The sequence below is a fragment of the Nycticebus coucang genome, chromosome 15 (genome assembly GCF_027406575.1).
Source record: "Nycticebus coucang isolate mNycCou1 chromosome 15, mNycCou1.pri, whole genome shotgun sequence".
Classification (NCBI taxonomy): domain Eukaryota; kingdom Metazoa; phylum Chordata; class Mammalia; order Primates; family Lorisidae; genus Nycticebus; species Nycticebus coucang.
The window spans coordinates 65,627,496-65,651,305 of record NC_069794.1 but is presented as its reverse complement, the minus strand read 5'-3'; the positions used below and the strand labels follow the sequence as shown (position 1 = coordinate 65,651,305).

Below are 23,810 nucleotides of genomic sequence, written 5' to 3'. Positions count from 1 at the left end.
TAACAATAAGATTTTTAAGTTACTTTATCATCTCTGGGGTATTAGGAAAGATAGAAGAAATCGTAAGAAATATAATTTCTATCCATTTCTGTTTATCACAATGATGATAAACTTCTGAACTTACACGGTTACCCTCAGATTCTGAGTGAATTGGCTTCTGTCTCCCTAAAAAATCATATTATATTCTAATTACAAAGTCTTTACAAGCTCCCAAATCAACCATCTCTCTGAGGCTGAGGCTGAGGCTGGGCTGAGCTTGAGAGAGGAAAAAAGTATCAAACTGGAGAGCTGCACTGGCTATAGAATATTGCCAATTGGGCCTTCAGCAAACTAAGGGAGAAAATGTGAGGGCAAATAGTTAGCAACCTATAGTCAAAGCAACCTATAAACATTGTTATTGAAATGATAATAATTAATGATAATAGTAACTATAATATTTTCAGTGTTGATATTTTGGGGGAGCCACACACCCAAAATGCCAACTACAGAGAATGAAAATCAACAATTAGTAGGCACCTCCAGATCTTCCCTTAAGATCTTGGGATAAAGAAACCATCAGCTGGGTGGCGCCTGTGGCTCAGTGAGTAGAGCGCCGGCCCCATATGCCGAGGGTGGCAGGTTCAAACCCAGCCCCGGCCAAACTAACAAAAAAATAGCCGGGCGTTGTGGCGGGCGCCTGTAGTCCCAGCTGCTCGGGAGGCTGAGGCAAAAGAATCGCGTAAGCCCAAGAGTTAGAGGCTGCTGTGAGCCGTGTGACGTCATGGCACTCTACCCAAGGGCGGTACAGTGAGACTCTGTCTCTACAAAAAAAAAAAAAAAGAAAGAAAAAAAAAAAAGAAACCATCAGCTCCCAATGCTACCCTATGGAACTTCACAGAAGGCTCACTCGCAGCCTCAGCAATTTCTGCTCTTAGAGAATCAAACTGATTAATTTTTTTTCAAGTTTGGAATTTGACATTTACTTGTTTTCTCTTTCTCCTCAGAATGGAACATACTGCATAAAACCATTTTAATTTTCCTACCATAGAGAGATTTAAATTAAAATTTTGCATACTTATTCAGTAGTATTCCTTAAGAAAGATTGAAACTAAAAAAATATAAAAAGCTTTATATCTATTCCATAATTCAAACACATGTATTAAATAAAATTTAAGCATGGATATTGGAACTGAGTTTGATGTTACCTCTGGGACTCCTAATTTTCGGCATGCTTCCAAAAAGTTTTCCACATTTCTTCTGCATTTGGCCATGCTAAGTTTGGGCTATAAACATAAACATACAGAAATAACATATTATTAAAATAGAAACCATTTTAATAATAGGTTAAATTTTAACCTTTCAAAATAGCAAAAGTAATACGTGTTTATTGGAGAAAACGAAACTACTACATAAACAAATAGAAAATACAAAATTACTGGGAAACATCCATCTAGAAATAAAGACTGTTAATATTTTGGGTTGTATTCTTCCAGGGGTTAAGAGGGAATATATGTATATGTGTATAGACATACATATACATACACACACACATATATATGTATTTATATAGGCTGTCTGGAAAGTATTCAGCCATGTAATATGAAAATTAGAGACATACATGGCTGAATACTTTCCAGACAGCCCTACGTGTACCTGATGTTTATACACTGATAAACATGTATGCAAAGTTTTCTGCACACCTGTGTATATATGTACACATACATATGAATGAGTGTGCACACACACATATACAGTTTTCACAGGATCATTCTGTTGTGTAACCTTCTTCAGTTCACTTATAATACACTTTTTCCCGTCAACAAATGTATTTCCATACACAGGGTTTGAATTTACCAGGTCCATTAACCTCTTTCCAGCCAAAGCCAATTAGAAAGAGATAACGTCAAAGTGAGCAGTGCTGAAAATGGCAGATGTTCAGGACTTAACCAAAAGCCTCCCACAAAACTTTGTCTGCATATGACCTCTCAGGGTAGGTAACAAGTACATCTGATTCATATACTATAATTTTTACATGTAAGTTTTTTTTTTTTTTCTTTTTTTTGGCCGGGGTTGGGTTTGAACCTGCCACCTCTGGCATATGGCGCTGGCGCCCTACCCACTTGACCACAGGTGCCGCCCTACATGTAAGTTTTAAACACTTTGCTGTTTATTTTAATATGCTATCATCAGGTTCCTTAATGTTAGAAGCACGACTGACTCCAACAGTGTTGGTGCAGGGTCATGTGACCTGACCTTATCCTGTCAAAGACTGACCTTACCCTGTTAATTGTGAGGATGAAGTGACTCTTACTCCATCTTATCAGAGGCACAAACCAATTATTATCACAGTCTAAATTTGTAAAGCATTTATTTAAAAAAGAAAAGGATTACCCCTTCAAAAGCAAACAAAGCCTATTGTCATGTATAACAATTTTATTTGAAGTCTAAACAATTATTTTCCATGTTGGCTAGACAGGAAATCATGCCCTTCATAAGAGACCCACAGAGATGTCACAGGCAGCTGCCTGGAAGGCTCTGCCCATCCCCCCAATGGGCATGTTTTAGGAGGAGGGAAGCCTCATGCAAGCAGAAGGAACAGACCAGAGGATAGCAGAAGCAAAGGGCATGGAGCTGGCAGAGGGGACACGGGCGGGGGGTAGGGGGGCATTTCCTCATGCTGAGCACTAGCATTTGTCTCTCTGATCCTTCTCTTCCTTCATCTACTTATATTTTAGGAAAGTCTATTCTGAAACTCCACAGATACCCAGCATCTTTCAAAATTCTTATGTCAGCCCAGAAGAAGTTAATGGAAAGTGTTGTTTCAAGCCACAGAAGGGTAATTCCCCATCTTTGGGAGTGAGAGTCTCTTCTTCAACTGTTTGTGGTTTCAGGTAGCAAAGGACTTGGGAAAAATGTAATGGTTAAAGGGTCAACCTCACCATCAGTCAAACATTAAACCAATTACACTAATTGAGATGTTTATGGTTTATTTATCAAATTGTTAAAGACTAAAGAAATCCATTTTTCTAAGGAACAGTCTCTTAGCATGCTAACAAGCATAGTGATTCTGTTCGCCACTCTATTTCCTCTGCTGGGCATTAAAAAATGGAAAATATTAGCTTCATGCATTGAAAAATTGGAATGCTTAATGCTGTCCATGATACCAGTACTCTTATCCATAGCTAATGGGGCAGATAAAATGGTATTTCTTGCTTACAATGGGTCAGATACTAGACTTGGTGCTAAAGATACAACTGAGGAGCCAAAAGATACCATCTCCAAGGTCAGTTAGCTCTAGTGTAGTTAGAAATAGTCACAGGTTAAAGGAAACTATGAAAGGGTAATTCTTAGATGTGATAGGGTTGCTATAAGGGAAAACAAACAAAACAAATGAGGTCCACGAGGTCCATGACCTCCAAATGAGGTAAAGAATGGCTTGCCTCCTGTCAACTCTGAAGCAGAGGAGCAAAGGGAGCTGGCCTTGCTGAAAGGCTGAGGAGGTGTGGAAAGCAGGGTGGATGCAGCTTTCCAGGCAGAGAGAGCTACCTGGACCTGCCCAAAGCAGAGAGCGGTGGCACCGACAAGAGGTGAAAGCGGGTTCTATGGCCTGTGACCAGATGGCTGGGCCTGGTCACAACCAGCTTCAAGATGCTCATTGGAGAATTTTTGGTAAGTGAACATTGAGAAACAAACCACATTCCTAAAAAGGAAAACTACAGAGGAAGCAGGTTCAAGGTGGCTGACTAAATGCAGGTGGCACATGCCTCTCCTAAGGAGAGGACCCAAAACCCTGAGTAGGACCTCGAGAACTTGTTTGGAGATTTAGCAGGGGAGCACAGCTACCTGTATGCCCTTGGGTGAAGAAGAGTTCTCCTGTGGCCAAGCTTGCAGCTCAGAGAGGGACACACATGGAGTGGTGTGTTTAAAAAAGAAAAGGATTCCCTCCAAGCCAACCAGATGAGCCAAACCAACCCTGGTGATCAATAGGGTGAAAGATGTTGAAGCCGGATAGCCCTCACATCCCAAAACAGTGGGATAAATATCAGAGAGAGCATCTCTGGACAGCCTGAGAGAGAGCACTAGGATTAAACAGAGAAGCGAAGGGAAGCTCTGAAAGCAAAGGAGAGAGAAGTGAGTCAGCCTGCTCAGCAAGATAGGCAGGAGCTGGGAGAAGTGCCTGCCACTCCCACCTTCCCACTGTTCCTCCAGATCCTAGCTACTGGAGGCCCCTCCACTCTCCCAGGCCCGTGGGCTAGCAGAGGGAGCTGCCTAGACAACATGAAGGGGCTGCACAGTGACAGTAATTACAAACAGCAGGGTGTGCTGTAACAGTAGACATGTAGATCAGGGAAACGTGATAGAGAATCCAGAAATAAAGACATATGCCTACAAAAGTCTAAAACCATTAACCGACTACAACTGATCTTCTACAAAGCAAACAGAAACATATGATAGGAGAAGGAGGCCCTATTTAATAACTGGTTCTGGAAAGACTGAAGAGTCACATGCACAAGTATGAAACTAGATCCCCATCTCTCACCATACACAAAAAAATGCATCAAAGACTGTAAGACCTGATACTAAAAAAATTCTAGAAGAAAATGTACAAAAAAACTCTTCTACACATTAGCCTAGGTAAAGACACTATAACTAAGACCCTCAAAGCAAATACAACAAAACCAAAAATAAATAAATGGAACTTAATTAAACTAAGAAAAGCAAAAGAAATAATCGCTGGAGTATACAGACAACCTACAGAATAGGAGAAAATATTCTCCAACTGCACATCAGAGAAAGGACTAATATCTAGAATCTAAAAGGAGCTGAAACAAATTACTGAGAAAAAAGAAACAGTTCATTAAAAACTGAGCAAAAAACATGAACAGACACTTTTCAAAAGAAGATATACAAATGGTCAAGAAACACAAATGCCCCCAACATGAACGCCCCCCAGTCAAAAGCGCCCGAGGTTGTCAGGCCTCACCTCCCCTTGGTGGATAGAAGCAGAGAGCAGTGGCCTGGCTGAGCAGACATAGATTTCCTTGTGATTCAGGCAGGTGCAAACCCCTGGAGTATCTGCTCATTGGAGGCAACTGGGTCACAGACCTGCAGGGTTATCAGTGACCGGGTGTGACAGAGGTACAAGGTGGGGAAGGAGGCATCAACCTTCCCAGACTAATCTATTCTCTGGGTGGATCCTCCTCACTTCAAGGAGCACCAGAGCAAGTAATATTTGAGTTGTCAGCAGACCCCTGCAATCTAGTTGCCAAACACCTTTTAAACTCTCCCACCTGAGACAGGTGTGGACTGAGACAATTCATTTGGACCTTTTGAACTGAGCCAATCGCCCGAGGACTATCCAAGTGGTGCCCCAGGTGTGTGGTTGTAGGAAAGTTTGATTTTTCTTTTCCAATTGTCGCCTGTAGGGGATGGGGTGATTTAATTGCTGCTATTTCTCCATAGCTGAGACTTCAACTCAGAGTAACTGTTTCACTAGGGTCAGACAGAGACCAGCTGAAAAAAAGACAGAGCCACTTAGCCCCACCACACCAAACAAGTTCCCAGTTTCTAAGGCCATAGCACTGTACGGGTCCTCGACAAAGCTCCAGGGGAAAAGTCAAATGGTGTAAAATTATCATGGGGTAGAATCAGTGAAAAAACTCTGGTAACATGAATAACCAGAACAGATCAACCCCAAAGGAAAGATATGGCAGATGTAACTGAAGAGCCATTCATAAACAGCTGGCCAAGATGTCAGAAATTGAATTCAGAATTTGGATTGCAAACAAGATTAATAGAATGGAGGAAAATTTGGAATTAGAAATTCAAGAAGCAATTCAAAAGTCAGAATTAGAAATTCGAGGAGAAATTCAAAAGCTGTCTTAAGAATTTAACGAATTTAAAGACAAAACCAACAAAGACTTTGACACACTGAAGCAAGAATTTGCAGCCCTCAAAGATCTGAAAAATACAGTAGAATCCCTCAGTAACAGAGTGGAGCAAGCAGAAGAAAGGATTTCTGACATTGAAGACAAAGCCTTTGAACGCTCCCAAACTCTCAAAGAGGAAGAGAAATGGAGAGCAAAAACAGATCATTCCCTCAGAGAGCTCTGGGATAATTCGAAGAAGGCTAATATCCACCTCATTGGAATCCCTGAAAGTGATGAAGTGGCCTTGTAAGGCAAAGGGGCCCTTCTCCATGAAATTATGAAAGAGAATTTTCCAGACATGTCAAGAGATTCTGAAAATCAGAATAGCAGACAGTTTCAGACAGTTAATAATCAGAATAGCAGACAGTTTCAGAACCCCAGCACAACTCAATGCAAATGAGACATTCCCCAGGCATATAATTAATTAACCTCACTAAAGTTAATATGAAGGAGAAAATTCAGAAAGCAGCAGACGTAAGAAATCCATTACCTACAAAGGGAAGAATATTAGAATGACTGCAGATCTCTCTGCTGTAAATTTTCAAGCCAGAAGAGGGTGCTCATCGACTTTTAATCTCCTAAAGCAAAATAACTTTCAACCCCGGATCCTGTATCCAGCTAAAGGGAGTTTCATTTATGATGGAGAAATTAAATACTTTAATGACATTCATATGTTGAAGAAATTTGCCATAACCAAACCAGCTCTTAAGGATATTCTCAGACCTATCCTTCATAATGACCAGCCCAATCCTCTACCACAAAAGTAAACTCACTCAGAAACTTTGGATCAAACTCCAACTTCCACAGTGGCGAAAGGATTAAAAATGCCCACTGGACTTTCGAAAAACTCGATACCCAAAATTTCACCAGACTTATCAATATTCTCCATTAATGTGAAGGGCTTAAACTGTCCTCTAAAGAGGCACAGGTTGGCTGACTGGGTACAAAAACTCAGGCCAGATATTTGCTGCATATAAGAATCACATCTTACCTTAAAAGATAAATATAGACTCAGGGTGAAAAGATGGTTGTCCATATTTCAGGAAAATAGTAATCAGGAAAAAGCAGGTGTTGCGATTCTATTTGCAGATACAATAGGCTTTAAACCAACAAAAGTAAGGAAGGATAAGAATGGTCACTTCATATTTGTTAATCTCAATATGATGAGATGTCAATTATTAATATTTATACACCCAACCAGAATGCACCTCAATTTATAAGAGAAACTCTAACAGACATGAGCAACTTGATTTCCTCCAGTTCCATAATAGTCAGAGATTTCAATACTCCTTTGGCAGTGCTGGATAGGTCCTCCAATAAGAAGCTGAGCACAGAAATTTTAGATTTAAACCTAACCATTCAACATTTGGATTTAGCAGACATCTACAGAACATTTCATCCCAAACCAAACTGAATACACATACTTCTCATCAGCCCATGGAACATATTCCAAAATCGATCACATCTTAGGTCACAAGTCTAACCTCAGTAAATTTAAAGGAATAGAAATTATTCCTTGCATCTTCTCGGACCACCATGGAATAAAAGTTGAACTCAATAACAACAGGAATCTCCATACTCATACAAAAACATGGAAGTTAAATAACCTTATACTGAATGATAGCTGGGTCAGAGATGAGATTAGGAAGGAAACTGACAAATTTCTGGAACAAAACGACAATGAAAACATGAATTATCAGAACCTCTGGGATACCACAAAGGCAGTCCTAAGAGGGAAAATTTACAGCACTGCAAGCCTTCCTGAAGAGAACAGAAAGAGAGGAAGTTAACAAGTTAATGGGACATCTTAAGCAACTGGAAAAGGAAGAACATTCCAATCCCAAACCCAGTTGAAGAAAAGAAATAACCAAAATTAGAGCAGAATTAAATGAAATTGAAAACAAAAGAATTATACAACAGATCAATAAACCAAAAAGTTGGTTTTTTTAAAAGGTCAATAAAATAGATAAACCTTTGGCTAACTTAAACAGGAAGAAAAAGAGTAAAATCTCTAATCTCATTAATCAAAAACAACAAAGAGAAAATAACAACAGACTGCTCAAAAATTCAAAAAATCCTTAATGAGAATGGAGAAGCATGAATCCTATGTACTCAATTTTGATATGAGGACAATTAATAACAATCAAGATTATGGGGGTGGAGGAAAAGCAGAAAGAGGGACGGAGGGAGGGGGGTGGGGCCTTGGTGTGTGTCACATTTTATGGGGGCAAGACATGATTGCTAGAGGCACTTTGCCTAACAATTGCAATCAATGTAACCTGGCTTATTGAACCCTCAATGAATCCCCAACAATAAAAAAAAAAATCCTTAATGAATATTACAAGAAACTTTATTCTCATAAATATGAAAATCTGAAGGAAATTGACCAATACTTGGAAGCACATCACCTTCCAAGACTTAGCCAGAATCAAGTGGAAATGTTGAACAGGCCAATATCAAGTTCTAAAATAGCATTAACCATACGAAATCTCCCTAAAAAGAAAAGCCTGGGACCAGATGGCTTCATGTCAGAATTCTACCAAACCTTTAAAGAGGAATTAGCACCTATATTACTCAACCTGTTCCAAAATATAGAAAAAGAAGGAAGACTACCCAACATGTTCTATGAAGCAAACATCACCTGATCCCCAAACCAGGAAAAGATCCAACTAGAAAAGAAAACTATAGACCAATATCCCTAATGAATATAGATGTAAAAATATTCAACAAGATCCTAACAAACAGAATCCACCAACACATCAAACAAATTATACATCATGACCAAGTCTGTTTTATCCCAGGGTCTCAAGGCTGGTTCAATATACGTAAATCTATAAGTATAATTCAGCACATAAACAAATTAAAAAACAAAGACCATGTGATTCTCCCAATTGATGCAGAGAAAGCTTTTGATAATATCCAGCATCCCTTCAAGATCAGAACACTTAAGAAAATTGGTATAGAAGGGACATTTCTTAAAATGATAGAGTCCATCTACAGCAAACCCACAGCCAATATCCTATTGAATGGAGTTAAACTGAAATCATTTCTACTCAGATCAGGAACCAGACAAGGCTGCCCATTGTCTCCACTGCTCTTTAACATTGTAATGGAAGTTTTAGCCATCGCAATTAGGGAAGAAAGGTTATCAAGGGTATCCATATAGGGTCAGAAGAGATCAAACTTTCACTCTTCGCAGATGATACGATTGTATATCTGGAAAACACCAGGGATTCTACTACAAAACTCTTAGAAGCGATCAAGGAATACAGCAGCTTCTTGGGTTACAAAATCAACATTCATAAATCGGTATACCAACAATAGTCAAGCTGAAAAAACAGTTAAGGACTCTATTCCATTCACAGCAGTGCCAAAGAAGATGAAATACTTGGGAATTTATCTAACAAAGGATGTGAAAGATCTCTATAAAGAGAATTATGAAACTCTAAGAAAAGAAATAGCTGAAAATGTTCACAAATGGAAAAACATACCATGCTCATGGCTGGGAAGAATCAACATTGTTAAAATGTGCATACTACCCAAAGCAATATATAATTTTAATGCAATCCCTATTAAAGCTCCACTGTCATAAACTTTAATTACTTTAAAGATCTTGAAAAAATAATACTTCGTTTTATATGGAATCAGAAAAAAATCTTGAATAGAGAAGACATTACTAAGAAATAAAAACAAAGCAGGAGGAATCACACTACTGGACCTCAGACTATACTATAAATAGATAGTGATCAAAACGGCATGTCACTGGCACAAAAACAAGAGAGGTGGATGTGTGGAACAGAATAAAGAACCAAGAGATGAACCCAGCTACTTACTGTTATTTGATCTTTGACAAGCCAATTCAAAACATTCAGTGGGGAAAAGATTCCCTATTTAACAAATGGTGCTGGGTGAACTGGCTGGTAACCTGTAGAAGACTAAAACTGGACCCACACCTTTCACCATTAAATAAGATAGACTCTCACTGGATTAAAGATTTAAACATAAGACATAAAACCATAAAAATATTAGAAGAGAGTGCAGGGAAAACTCTTGAAGAAATCGGTCTGGGCGAGTATTTTATGAGGAGGACCCACCCCGCCAGGCAATTGAAGCAGCTTCAAAAATACACTACTGGGACCTGATCAAACTAAAAATCTTCTGCATAGCCAAGAACACAGTAAGTAAAGCAAGCAAACAGCCCTCAGAATGGGAGAAGATATTTGCAGTTTATGTCTCTGACAAAGGTTTAATAACCAGAATCCACAGAGAACCCAAATGTATAAGCGAGAAAAGAACAAGTGATCCCATTGCAGGCTGGGCAAGGGACTTGAAGAGAAACTTCTCTGAAGAAGACAGGCACATGGCCTACAGACATACAGACATATGAAAAAATGCTCATCATCCTTAATCATCAGAGAAATGCAAATCAAAACTACTTTGTGATATCATCTAACTCCAGTAAGATTAGCCCATATCACAAAATCCCAAGACCAGAGATATTGGTGTGGATGTGTAGAAAAGGGAACACTTCTACACTGCTGGTGGGAATGCAAATTAATACATTACTTTTGAAAAGATGTTTGGAGAACACTTAGAGGTCTAAAAAAAGATCTGCCATTCAATCCTATAATTCCTCTACTAGGTATATACCCAGAAGACCAAAAATCACATTATAACAAAGATATTTGTACCAGGATGTTTATTGCAGCCCAATTCATAATAACTATGTCATGGAAAAAGCCCAAGTGCCCATCAATCCACAAATGGATTAATAAATTGTGGTATATGTACACTATGGAATATTATGCAGCCTTAAAGAAAGATGGAGACTTTACCTCTTTCATGTTTACTTGGATGGAGCTGAAATATATTCTTCTGAGTAAAATATCTCAAGAATGGAAGAAAAAGTATCCAATGTACTCAGCCCTACTATGAAACTAATTTACTGCTTTCATATGAAAGCTATAACCCATATAACCTAAGAATATGGCGAAGGGGGAGAGGGAGGGGAGGGAGGGGGAGGATGGGCAGAGGGACAGTGATTGGTGGGATTACACCTGCGGTGCATCTTACATGGGTACATGTGAAACTTAGTAAATGTAGAATATAAATGTCTTAACACAATAACTGAGAAAATGCCAGGAAGGCTGTATTAACCAGTGTGATGAAAATGTGTCAAACGGTCTATTAAACCAGTGTATGGTGCCCCATGATTGCATTAATGTACACAGCTATGATTTAATAAAAAACAAAAAAAGAAAGAAAGAAAAAAGAACTAAAAATAGACCTACCATTTGATTCAGCAATGCCCGTATTGGTTATCTGCCCAAACAGGAAGTCATTATACCAAAAAGACACATATGTTCATATGTTTATTGCAGCACAATTCAAAGATATGGAATCAACAACCTAAGTGCCCAATAACTGATGAGTGGATAGAGAAAATGTGACGTATGTGTATACACACACACACACACCATGGAGTACTACTCAGCCACAAGAAGGAGGAAATCATGTCTTCTACAGCCACTGTATGGAACTGGAAACCATTACCTTGAATGAAGTATCTCAACATAATACCACATGTACTTACTTATTAATGGGAGAGGAAGGACAGGTGTACATGATTACACAGAGTGGTATAAGGGACCCTAGAGACTCAGAGCAGGGAGAGTGGGTGGAGGCTGGTGATCAAAAGTTACCCACTGGGTATAATGTATAACTATTAGGGTGATGGGTACACTGAAAGCCCTGACTTCATCACTATACAAATCATCCATGTATCAAAACACCACTTGTACCCACTAAATCTATTGAAATAAAAAAAGAAAAAAAATTAAGAAAACTACAACATAGTGTAACATAGGATAAAATACATTAGTTATTAAAATGAGTATTTAATCAAGAATTCCAATGACATGGGGAAATAGATTTCAATAATAAATTTTATTTATTTATTATTATTTTAATTTCAGAATGTTACAGGGGTATAAATGTGTCTTGGTTACATGAATTGCTTTTGTTCAGTTTCAGTTAAAGTTCTAAGTGTGCCCCTTACCTGACTCGTGTGCACTATACCTGTTAATGAATTTACGCCCCCCCCTTTCCTCTCCCACCTGCTGGCTATAATAAATTTTTAAAAACAGAGTTAAATAGTCTATAAGAGAAGCTCACAATCAAAAACTTAAATATGCAAAAAACATTGGTAGTAAAGACAAAATGGTAATAGTGGTTATTTTGGGGTGATCAGATAAAGAATGGTTTATTTTTCTTCTCCCTTCCTTTATTTTTTCTTCTTCACCAATCTGGCATTATTTCCCATTATTTTTTCAGTGCTAAAAATTTTATTTAAAAAAAGAGAAAAAAGGTAAAATCCGTAAGATTCCTTAAAGATTGCAGCATTGTACCATCTAAAAGATTATAGCACTAAATAAAATACACGAATGTGTATAGTTACACAGTTCATCGTATCCTTTTACACCTTGTAAAATGTTGATTGTACATTCAAATTGAAATTCAAGGAACCATAATGTTTTTCTCATACTTTGGGAACAATTATTACATAAGAACGTGGCACACAGCTCAGATAACTTGAACAATTATTACATGAGAACGTGGCACACAGCTCAGATAACTTTGAGGCATTTTGGATCTCATTTGTAATACTGGAAAGTTTCATATTGTATCATAGAGCAGAATTTACTGCCCTACCTTAGAGGGAGATCAGCTAGAGGGAGATCTGAAAGATATGTTCAATGCTATAGAAAGGAAACTAGAAGTTGAAATGGGATCATCAGCTAATTCTTCCTGCTGCCAAGAGAAAAGAAAAGAGGACAAATAACACGAGTGTGAGGCTTTCCTGGGAAGAGGGGAGGGCACAGGGGTGTCGTGCAAGCTTTTGCCCAACACATCAATCATAGGACATTTTATGCACCTTGTATCTTGAGAATAGGGGCTCTTAATTTTTTTAACTTGCCACATAAACACCAACGATGATAAGGACTTATATTGTGTGCAAATTATATGTACTGCCTCGTTTCATCCTCCCAAGAACATTTCCATTATAGAGAAGAGCAAATCAAGTTAGAGAGAGGGTAGGTAACTTGCCCAAAGCTGTACGGTTTTAGTAGGAGACTTAGAATTTTAATCCCCTAAATAGTTTTAGCCCCTAAACTCTTCTGCCCTTCCTAACAAACAGCAAATAGGTGAGCAGAAATTCTTGTCTCTTCTCCTAAACCCCATCTCTGATTCCTTCGCTGTCATCTGAAGGATCATAACACCAACGCTAGCCCCCTGGTGTTTCAAATCCTACTCTGTGGTACTAGCAAGAGGACCCTGCACCCAGGTTTCATCTCCCCTACACTGGAGACAAGGATTTGGGTGTCATTACAGAGTCTCATTCATGTTAACCTTCCCCACTCTGTCCCCAGTATTACTCATCTGTGTCCATGAGCGCAGTGAATGAGCAAGGAATTGGTGAATTCATAGCTACCTGGCTGAGATCTCGGCAGGTTATTAATATTTTCCATAGAATCCACATCTTTTCAGGGCTCTCCTAAAATCTCCAAAAACGAATATAGGAGATTCCACTTAGAAGGGAAGGTACCAACCAAAAGGAGCTTTCTGAAAAGCCTTTTCAGTGCTAATTATAATCCCTTAAGAGAAATAAATCTTTATGTTCCAATAGCCTTAAAGTTAGCACCTTAGTCAGTAATTTTTTAAAAGCAATTTGATTGACATACAAATTAAAATTACATTTGTCATTTACATATTTTAAGTAGTCTCCCTTTTAACAGTAAAAATGTTGCTTCATTCAGACCCATTCTTTTGTTTCTTTTCTGCTATTTTATAATTTTATATTTTATATTAATTATGTAGGATATATAAATATATATAAATAAATATAAATTATAATTTATAATTAAAATAATTTATAATTTATATTTTTATAATAGCTTTTCTGCTATTTTGCTATGAGTGCAAACCACAACAGGAAAAGGTGCAACAGAAAAGATTTGAGTACATTGTTGGTGATGCTATTAGCATTCTGAAACAACAGCAATGCCCCTGAAGAGTCTGTGTTACGCCAAAGTTAGTTTCCTTATATGGTGTTACTTACAACCGCCGGGGAGGGGACATGGATGCTTGCAACAGACCGTGGGCGGATGTGGTTGACCAGATGGCAGAGGACCACGCCATCCATAAGTGCTGCCCCCAGGTCCTCGTGTAGACGGACCTTCAGTCTCATCTCAATGCTCTGTCAAGGAAATGAGAAAGAAGCCAGTTGCTACTGATGCTGCGGCAACTGAGAGTAAAATACAATTACAGGTATTCTTGAACTGAGGCCCTCACTTCATGAGGATAAGAATGCCAAGAAAACACTGGCATTATTTACATCTTTTCAAATAATATTGAAAATCCCTCTGCCTAAACACAAATTCATTTATCTCTAAAATTTTTAAGTAGTAGAATGAAAGGAATCGTGGAATCACTTCTGGAGTTCGATGTTTCCTAAGTACCGGCTATGAAAATATAAAAACAGAACAAACTGATAATAAAAAGCCAAATCTGACTGGTTCAGACAGTCTGCATGGGGCAGAAGAGGGATTAAGGGCTGCCTTTTAGATGATGTTTTAGTTGAGAAATCAATTTTTGTTCCTTTGTACAAAATTAAACTTTTGATTTTGAGATTGATTCTATATTCATATGCCTTTGTAAGAAATAACAGAGTTTCCATATACCCTTTGCCCAATTTCCTGCTATGGTAATAACTTGCAAAACAACCAGGGTATTGGCATGGAGAGAGTCAAGACGCACAACATTCCCATCACCAGGAGGATCCTTCACATTGCACTTGAGTAACCACACTCACTTCCCTCCCACCCAGTGCCTCTCCCGCCCTGCCCCTCTTCTGCTTTCCTTCTGAGCCTCCCATGATAGGATATCAGATCCTTCCTCAAAGGCCCACAGGCCTCCTGCGGCCTTATTGTTTTCTGTTTTCTCTCTGTTGCTCAGATTAGACCATTTCTACTGTTCTTTATTCCAGTTCCATTTCTTTCCCTTGTCACCTCCCTTCTCCTGGGGAGCCCAACCACTGAGCTTTTTTATTTTGGATAATGTATTTTTCAGTTCTTAATTTCCATCTGGTTCTTCTTTACATCTTCTACTTTCTGACTAGATTTTCTAGTTCACTGCCGGGGTGTCCTCCTTTCCTCCAGTCATGTCTGAAATCACCCATTGAAGCATTTTTATCACGGCTGTTTTACAGTATTTGTCAGATAATCCTAACATCTCCAGAGCAGTGCTGTCATCTGCAGATACTTTTTTGTTTCATTTGCTTTGAGATATTCTGGTCCTTATATAAGAGTGCCTTTCAATTAAAAACTGGACAGTTTTTATATTATGATGATATGGAACCCTGGATCCTGTTTAGTCTCTGCTTTAGCTGGCTTTTTTTGGCACTGCTCAGCAGGGCACTGCTACCATCTTACTGCTGCCAGATGAATGGAGAAGTCTAGGTCACCCACTGAATCTCAGCTGGCCAGGGGTTGGAGAGAAAGGAGCAGGTGCCTCCTTCCTGCTGGATAGGGGTGGGAATCCAGGTTCCCCAAGTGGCCTTCATGGAAACTGTGGGAGCAGATGCTCCTTTCTGGCCAGTGGGAAATAAATGTCTGGTTCCCGATTTGACCTTCTCTGATACCACCCCAGTGAGGGGAGAATCCTAGCCCCTCCTGACTCTGCCTTTGCTGGTATGAGGGTGGGACCACAGTGTTTTCTGTGGTGTTTAGCTGAAGTACAGCGTTTAATAGGGCGCCGGCCCCATATGCCGAGGGTGGCGGGTTCGGACCCAGCCCAGGCCAAATTGCAACAGAAAAATAGCCGGGTGTTGTGGCGGGCACCTGTAGTCCCAGCTGCTCGGGAGGCTGAGGCAGGAGAATCGTGTAAGCCCAAGAGTTAGAGGTTGCTGTGAGCCGTGTGACGCCACGGCACTCTACCCGAGGGCGGTACAGTGAGACTCTGTCTCTACAAAAAAAAAAAAAAATAATGTCTAAAAGTTTTCTGTTTTGCTAGGCTGTAGGCTGTAGCTTTCCTGGTCATCTGGCTAGAGAAAGCATGCTTTTGTTAGGGAAAAAAATGTCTGTGCCCATTAGTGTTTCCAGGTTCCTAGCTACTTCAGCCACAAATCTGAGATACCATGTATATGTGAAGCAGAAAGAAAACTAATGGAGCCAGGCACAGTGGGGGGCTCACGCCTGTAATTCTAGCACTTTGAGAGGCCGAGGTGGGTGGATTGCCTGAGCTCACCAGTTCAAGACCAGCCTGAGCAAGAGTGGTACCCCGTCTCTTGAAAACAAACAAACAAACAACAACAACAACAACAACAAAAAAAAATAGCCAGGCATTGTGGCAAATGCCTATAGTCCCAGCTACCCGGGAGGCTGAAGCAAGAAGATTACTTGTGCCCAGGAGTTTAAGGTTACTGTGAGCTATCACGCCACAGCACTTTACGGAAAGCAACAAAATGAGACTCTGTCTCAAAGAAAAAAAAAGAGAAAGAGAGAGAGAAAACCCACAGATCTCACTACCGTGTTGTTCCTCGAGATCTAAGGACCCTAACCAGTCTACCTTCTTCTCTTTATTTTTCAGGGTGTTCTTATGTCTGTTTTATATATAATGTCTAAGGGCTTTAGATGTATTTAATGAAAGAAATAAGGAAAAGTATGTCTCCTCCACCCTCTCGTAAATCAATTTTAAAACCTCAGATAAAAGTTTCTATTTTGTAACAGAAGTTCCTTTAAACTGGATAATAACCTATGAAAGGACGAATTAATCTGGTGATTTACAATACACGAAAACTTGAAAATGGTGCATAGAACAGTGTTACATAAACCTCTTTCAGATCTGTGTTTGTACACACAATTTTTTAAGGTACTCTTTCAGTCTCTAATTTTGTATCACCAAATTAAAACATACTGATCAATATGGCCCACACTGAAGATAAAATCATAAGGTATCACTCCTTGAGAGGCATACCTTAGCTTTTTGGCTTATTTGCATAGATCTCAGAAAGTCCACCTTCCAAGTTTCCAACATATCTAAATAATCTAGGCAAACGACAGAGGTCTGACTTTCCCTTTGTGCTCATTGAATCAACCACTATGGATAGCTTGAACTGGTGGTAAAAGGGTTGCTGTTTTTTTTTTAATTCTTTTCTCCTGACTACCTCCTAAAGCATATATATAGTTTTATCTGCCAAAGATGCCAGCCTACCTTAATTTAATTTAAATTTTATTCATAGGAGTCATTGCTCATTTGCATAACTCATCACTCATATTTATGTGTTTCCTTCTTATTGACTATTTTTTCTGAAGAAGCCAGGGACTTTCTTGTTCTCTCCTCTCTCCATCACCTAGAATAACGCTTACCTGAGTGGTGCTCAATGAACATTTGTTACTGAAAGGACAAGATTTAACATAAAATCTACCTCCTCTAAAAAGCTTTCTTATACTACTCTAATTCATAGCTATATTTCTCTTGGAACATAAAGAACTTATGTAGCAATTCATACTGTGCTGCCTTTAATAACACCAATCTCGTCTTCTTTGGTGACTGGCCCCTGTGCTATTATTTAACCTTCCATATGGGTGGAGTTGGTTACCTGCAGCGTGCCTGCCAGGAACTAAGAAATGCACCAGGAATAAGACAGCCACGATCTCTGCCATCACCAAGCTTAAAATCTTCAATGATATCCAGCACATAACATCATCTTTGCTAGGAACTCAGATGTTTTGTCGGTCGAAAGATTAACTTTAAAGTTCTGACCAGTTTAGGGTATAAAGTGAGGATAACTCTAAACATCTTTAAATTAACAGAATATTATTATTAAATAAATAAATGAGAGGGCATTATTTTACAGTACAACTGAATGGAAACAGTCCTGGCATTTATACTTATGTTTTTGTATTTCTCCTTATGTTATCTCATATATTCCTCGCCAAACCCCACTAAGGTAGATTAGAATCATTTTTTAATACATGAAGAAACTAAGACTCAAAGTTGTTAAGAAACTAGCCCTACATTAGTCAGTCAGTGAATGACCTAGCTAGATTTGAAACTGGGATTGTTTGCAATACTCAAAAGTCTATTTTTTAAAATGGGTCCAACTCCGTCCCCCAGGCTGGAGTGCAGTGGCACCCTTACAGCTCCCTGAAACCTTGCACTCCTGGGCTCAAATGATCCTCCACCTCAGCCTCCCAAGTAACTGGGACTATAAGTGTGTGCTACCAGCTCTGGCTAATTTTTAATTTTTTTGTAGACACGGGGTCTTGCTATGTTGTTCAGGCTGGTTTTGAACCTTGGCCTCAAATGATCCTCTCATCTTGACCTGCCAAAGTGCTTGGATTGTAGGTACAAGCCACTGTGCCTGGCCCTATTCTTAAAAAATACAGGAGGTTGCTTCAGTTCTGAAAATTAATCTTTTGTTACATAATATGTCTCAGGTACCTCACGGAGTTGTTCCACCAGCTCTTTTTCTTCTCTCATCTGCTCCATTTTCCTCCGGATTGTAAACTGTGGGTCTATAGATTCCAAATTTCTCTGAGGTCTTAGAAACACTAGAATAGAAAGGGAAAAAGGTGTTATGTAGTGTCTGTACAAGTTGCCACATAGGGCTTATACATATTAAAACTAAACAGTATTTTTATTTATCCAAGATAATTCATTTGCCACTCAAACAAACAAAAGAAATTCCAATTTCACAGGGAAAGTTTGATTCAAATATTCTAACAGAGATTGTATTTTAAATAATACTGGGTCATGTGGACTAACAAGCTGTGTTTTGGGGGGATAATAAATTGAATTCAGGAAAGGGTTTGGGTGATTGTTGGGATCATTCCATGCTGATCCTCTGACAGATGCTCTGCCTTCCTCATCTTTCCACTTTTTTTCATGATAAATTTTAATTTATAGTCACAATCCTTTCATTAAGTTCAGATGCTTTCTTTCCAATAAAAAGACTTTAGAATTGTTTTACCTATTAAAAATAAGCACAAATTAATGTTTTTGTTGGCATAATTTTTTTCATAAGCCCGGGTTAAGAACTAAGTGCTGATACACAGGATTACATATTTAAGTGTGGAGTGCAAAAATTCTGCCTTCTTCCCTATGATGACAGGTTATTCAAAAAGTTAGCTCTGGCTCAGAGTCCATAGCTCAGTGGTTAGGGCACCAGCCATGTACACCAGGACTATTGGTTTGAACTCAGCCTGGGCCTGCTAAACAAACAAACAACAACAAAAATAGCTGGGGGTTCTGACAGGTGCCTGTAGTCCCAGCTACTTGGAAGGCTGAGGCAAGAGAATCGCTTGAGCCCATGAGTTGAGGTTTCTGTGAGCGTAGAGCACTGATGCCACAGCTCTCTACAGAGGGGCAACAAAGTGAGGCTCTGTCTTAAAAAAAAAAAAAAAAAAGTTAGCTCTCTGGAGATGAACGTAATCTTTTAGAAAGATTGGCAAGATTAGAGATGGCTTAAGGGATCACAGTTGGCTTCAGGTCCTTAAAATTTACAGTCTCCAAGAATAGTAACTAATAGCACTACTCTCTCTAGAAAGAATTAAGAAAATGCATGCTTTTGACCTCTGAAGGCTGACATCTTTTAAAGACCAACCAAGTAGGTAAAAATCTCTTACATATGTGGAGGAGTGATTATAGCAGGGTTGAAATTAATTTTCTTATGATACAAAGCACAAGGCAGATTTAAATTTTTCGTCTTAAAAGATTTTTATCCTAGATCAGTGATTTTTAATCAGTATGAGAAGATCTTAGGTGGGCCACGAAAATTTGTACAGACCATTAATTAAATTATTTTCAGAAAAAGTTCGAAAGCATAGTGAATATATTCTTTTTTGCACTCTTTTTTGATCAACATAATTTAAGTGTGCTGGGCAAGTTTAACTATAGGTTCAAGTGTGCCATGAGATAAAAAAGGTTGGAAAGCACTATCCTAGACTATCAACTGTCTATGCATGCAGAGAGAGTAAAAAGATGAACCCAGATTGGGGCAGGGAAGGGGAATCCTACAGGAAATTTTGGGCAGAAAACCCCAATTTTAGAAATCAATACCACATAGAAGGCTTCACTGGCATATTACAATTCCAGTAGTTTAAATCACTATAATTTAAACAATATCAACAAAAATATGCAACTTTTATTCTACTCTGAAAAACACTGCCTATGGGCCATGTTAGGAACTACTTCAATGTATTAGAATTTTTTTAAATAAATATGGCTTATAAATATAATACTTGAGATAAAAGACTCGTGTCTATACTCTGTATAACCAAAAGTCCTGCACTTGCCTAAGTATATAATTTTACTTTCAATTTGTACTTTGAATACGCATTATACGTCTCATATCTTGGTGTTTTCTTTCTAGATCAGTTCTAGGATATTTGAATCAATATTCCGATGCTCTATGGAAGATGAGAAAGTTGACCCATTTTAATTGTTGACTTACACACAGTTCATGAAGAAAGCGAATGATCTAACCATGGGCCTTTCACCTTCTAGAACCTCACAGTGGGGGGGGGGGGGTCAGCTTGTGGCTTGGCACCTATGCTGGCCACCACTGAGGGAAGTCACAGGCAAAAAGAGCCAAAGGCATGTCGCAGAAGGGCTGTGGCTGAGTCCCACAAAACCCAAACCTCCCAGGAAGTGAGACCAATTGGTTAAAAAACAAAGCCATGGCCAGCAAAAGAAGGACAGAGTGGCCACCAGGCAGAAATGAAAATTTCACAGAGCAAAGGGAAACAAGGAAAAGTTTGACAAATTAAGAAGCTTGGAAGAATTTGGAGAATGTGTTCAACTTGCCTTTATACCATCTCAATCAAAACAACAACATGTTACCTATTTAAGCATACAACTGGAAGAAAAACATAAAATGTAAAATCTAGAAAGAATTCATACCCTCAGAAGAAAAAGTCAACCAAATTTACCAAAAATGTCAAGGAATGTGGATAGAGTTGAGTAACATACATGTGGGCCAGCAGGGGGCGTCTCAACATCGTGTAAACAAGTCTAACGTTTTCTTTGGAGGGTTTATGTTCCTTTGCCTTTTTTTTTCTGGGGGTAATCTCATTTAATAGAATGTGTTTAATATTTTAATATGTTTTTACTGGCAGATTTCATTCTGAATATTAAACTATCAGGAAGTTAAATGACCCATAAGCTTCTGTATGTACGCCTTATTAGAGCCCTGTGTGAGCTATCGGGCTAATGAAGTGGTGTCTGGGTTTTAATTTCCTGGCATCATTTTTCATTTTAAATTCCTGTGCGGCTTAAAAACACAACATGCACACTTGGGCATTTTTCCTATGAATGTTAAGCAATCAAAAAGTGTTAAAAAAAAAAAAACTTGAACTGTGGCTTTTAAAGTGAACATTGCTGGAAATTGTGACTATATTACTACTAGTTTTCCAAATGCATTAATTACTATGACATGTATAAGCATTTAAAATAATCTCTGTAGGCTCATAATAAGCCTACCAAGCACATAAGTAGTTGATTATTTCGCTGGGCTTGTTACAGCAGAATTTTACTGGGGCCATTAGGTAGCTCTGATTATATTACTACAAATCTTTTTTTCATTCAAGTCATATTTAAATAATAAATCCAGTGACCAGTCTGGGTCAAGTCTTCGGGAAACTGATCTAGGATAGAATTATTCTGATCTTCCTTAATTTCATTTCACTAAATTTCAAGAACTCCCTTACTTAAATCAGGGGGAAGTCTAGCCTGAGGATATTAGAATAGCCCCGCTGTGAGCACCTGTTTTTCAAATCATACTACCCATGACTGTTTAGGTGCAAATAAGAAGGAAAAAAGAGTGTCAAGAGAGCAGAGTGAGGCCAGGCAAGGTGGCCCACGCCTTCAATCCTGGCGCTCTGGAAGAACAAGGCTGGTGGGTTGATTGAGCTCAGGAGTTCCAGACCAGCCTGAGTAAAAAGAGTGACATCCCCCTCTATAAATCTAGCCAAGCAGTGAAGCAGGTGCCTGTAGTCCCAATTACTTCCGAGGCTGACCAGGAGAATTGCTTGAGCCCAGGAGTTTGAGGTTGCTGTGAGCTATGACACCACAGCACACTACCAAGAGTGACAAAGTGAGACCCTGTCTCAAAAAAAAAAAGAGAGACAGAGAGAGCAGAGTGGTTGTATGTCTGTGTATATAGGAAGAGACAGAGATAGGTGATTTAAGATGAAGAAAAAACATTAGTCCTGCTTAAACTAAACTTAGTGTATTTACTAAATGTCAAATAACATTTAAAGAATGGAAATGATTTACTCATATAAGTAATTTATTTAGCTGAAGAGGTAAGCACAGACTCTGCAGGGAATGATGTGTATGTTTATGCAGGATATCCAATTCATCTTTGTAGGTAACAAGTCAAACTCTATTGATTTTTCCATTACCTCTATCTTTTTTTTCCACTCTCATCCCCATTCTCATCTGTAAGTTGGGAGTCATTTCTGTCTCGTATGAACATACAAAATTGTTTCCCTGTGTCTCTCCTGCAACACACACCACTTTCTGTACAGTGCTATTTCTCTCCTTTAGAGATGGCTAGGAATTTATGTCTGTGTCCAGCTGGTACCCTCCACCCCTGCTCCAGAAAGCAGTGAGTTGGCCAAGATGAGTTTGCTGAATGAACGGATGAAACAAGTGTTTCAAAAACTCCCTCATTCAAAGATCAGTCCATTTGGAGAGTATCTTGAAGAGATTATCCTCTCCTAATAATCAGCGGACAGAACTTTTCCTCTCATGAAAAATCTCCTAACCTCAGTTTCCAGGTATGAATGCATTAGACTTTAAAATAAAAGTTGCATGAAAGCAGAGACTTTGGCTGTCTTTTTCAGAACTGCATCCACCCTAACATATAATGGGCACTTCTCAGATTTGTAAAGATGGGTACAATAAATCATTTCTCCAGTTCTAAGAACAGAACATCTTTCAGTTAAGCAAAGAAGGAAAGCCCAATGCTCTAAAGATTGCTCCAAATTTACTTTATCATTTAAATTATTGCATGAAATGCACTCTTCATATAAGAAATATCAATCTATGCAGCTTATTAACCTTCATCACCTAAATTTAACTCAATGAGAGATTTCTTCTCTGTAGAAATGTGAGGTTTTGAAATTTGGCTCTCGATTTTTCCTTAAGAGTTAAGGATCCCAACAGGACATGATGTTAAAAATAAACAGATTCAAGAGCAGCAATATGGTAGCTTTGAAAAATTATCATAAGCCTTAGATAAAAAAAAGAACAACTATCAGGGCTTACATTCAACAATATACCAAATAAACGAGCATTTCTGAGTGTGGTGCCTAAGCATCTGTGGTTTTAAAAATACATAATTGATTCTAATATGAAACCTGAGTTGAAAAGCACTGAAAAGCTTCTCACAGCCTCAGTTTCCTCATTATTGTTATGGGGGAAATTAACACCTATAGTGCCACATTATTGTAAAGAATCAGGGAAAATGTCCGTACACTGTTAAGATGGATATGCCCCTTCATTCTCTGCTGATAATTTAAAGATCAATTTTCAGTAAGTTAGCACCTATTAATTTACTACAAACGGAAAAGCAAAAATGATCCAAAAGAAGACAGGAAGGGTTTTAACGTCAAAGTGGAGGGGAAAAGAAAAGATTCAGTAAGAGGACACAAGAGCAAGGGGAATAGCAGAAGTTAAGTCTCCAGGTTGAGCGCTAACTGAGCTGCCCCACCCAGGTCCGGGTGTGGGGAGACCTACAGACAAACTTGGACATCTTCCTCTATCCGTCTTAGAACTTGGGGGATTTTGGGGATTCAAACCCCTGAGCACCTTCTGGACAGTTTGCCATCTTTA

General features: G+C 38.8%; 1 protein-coding gene across 4 annotated transcripts in view; it reads right to left on the bottom strand.

Moving 5' to 3' along the window:
• The window catches only part of LRCH1 (leucine rich repeats and calponin homology domain containing 1), a 235,488-nt gene that overhangs the window by 24,924 nt on the left and 186,754 nt on the right, over nucleotides 1–23,810 (bottom strand). For all 4 annotated transcript variants that reach the window (XM_053563719.1, XM_053563720.1, XM_053563717.1 and 1 more), the window contains 3 exons: nucleotides 18,414–18,523; nucleotides 14,029–14,166; nucleotides 1,185–1,262 (listed from right to left, as the gene is read on the bottom strand). In XM_053563719.1, the coding sequence (XP_053419694.1) occupies nucleotides 1,185–1,262; nucleotides 14,029–14,166; nucleotides 18,414–18,523 (326 nt within the window). The remainder of the gene's footprint in view (nucleotides 1–1,184; nucleotides 1,263–14,028; nucleotides 14,167–18,413; nucleotides 18,524–23,810) is intronic.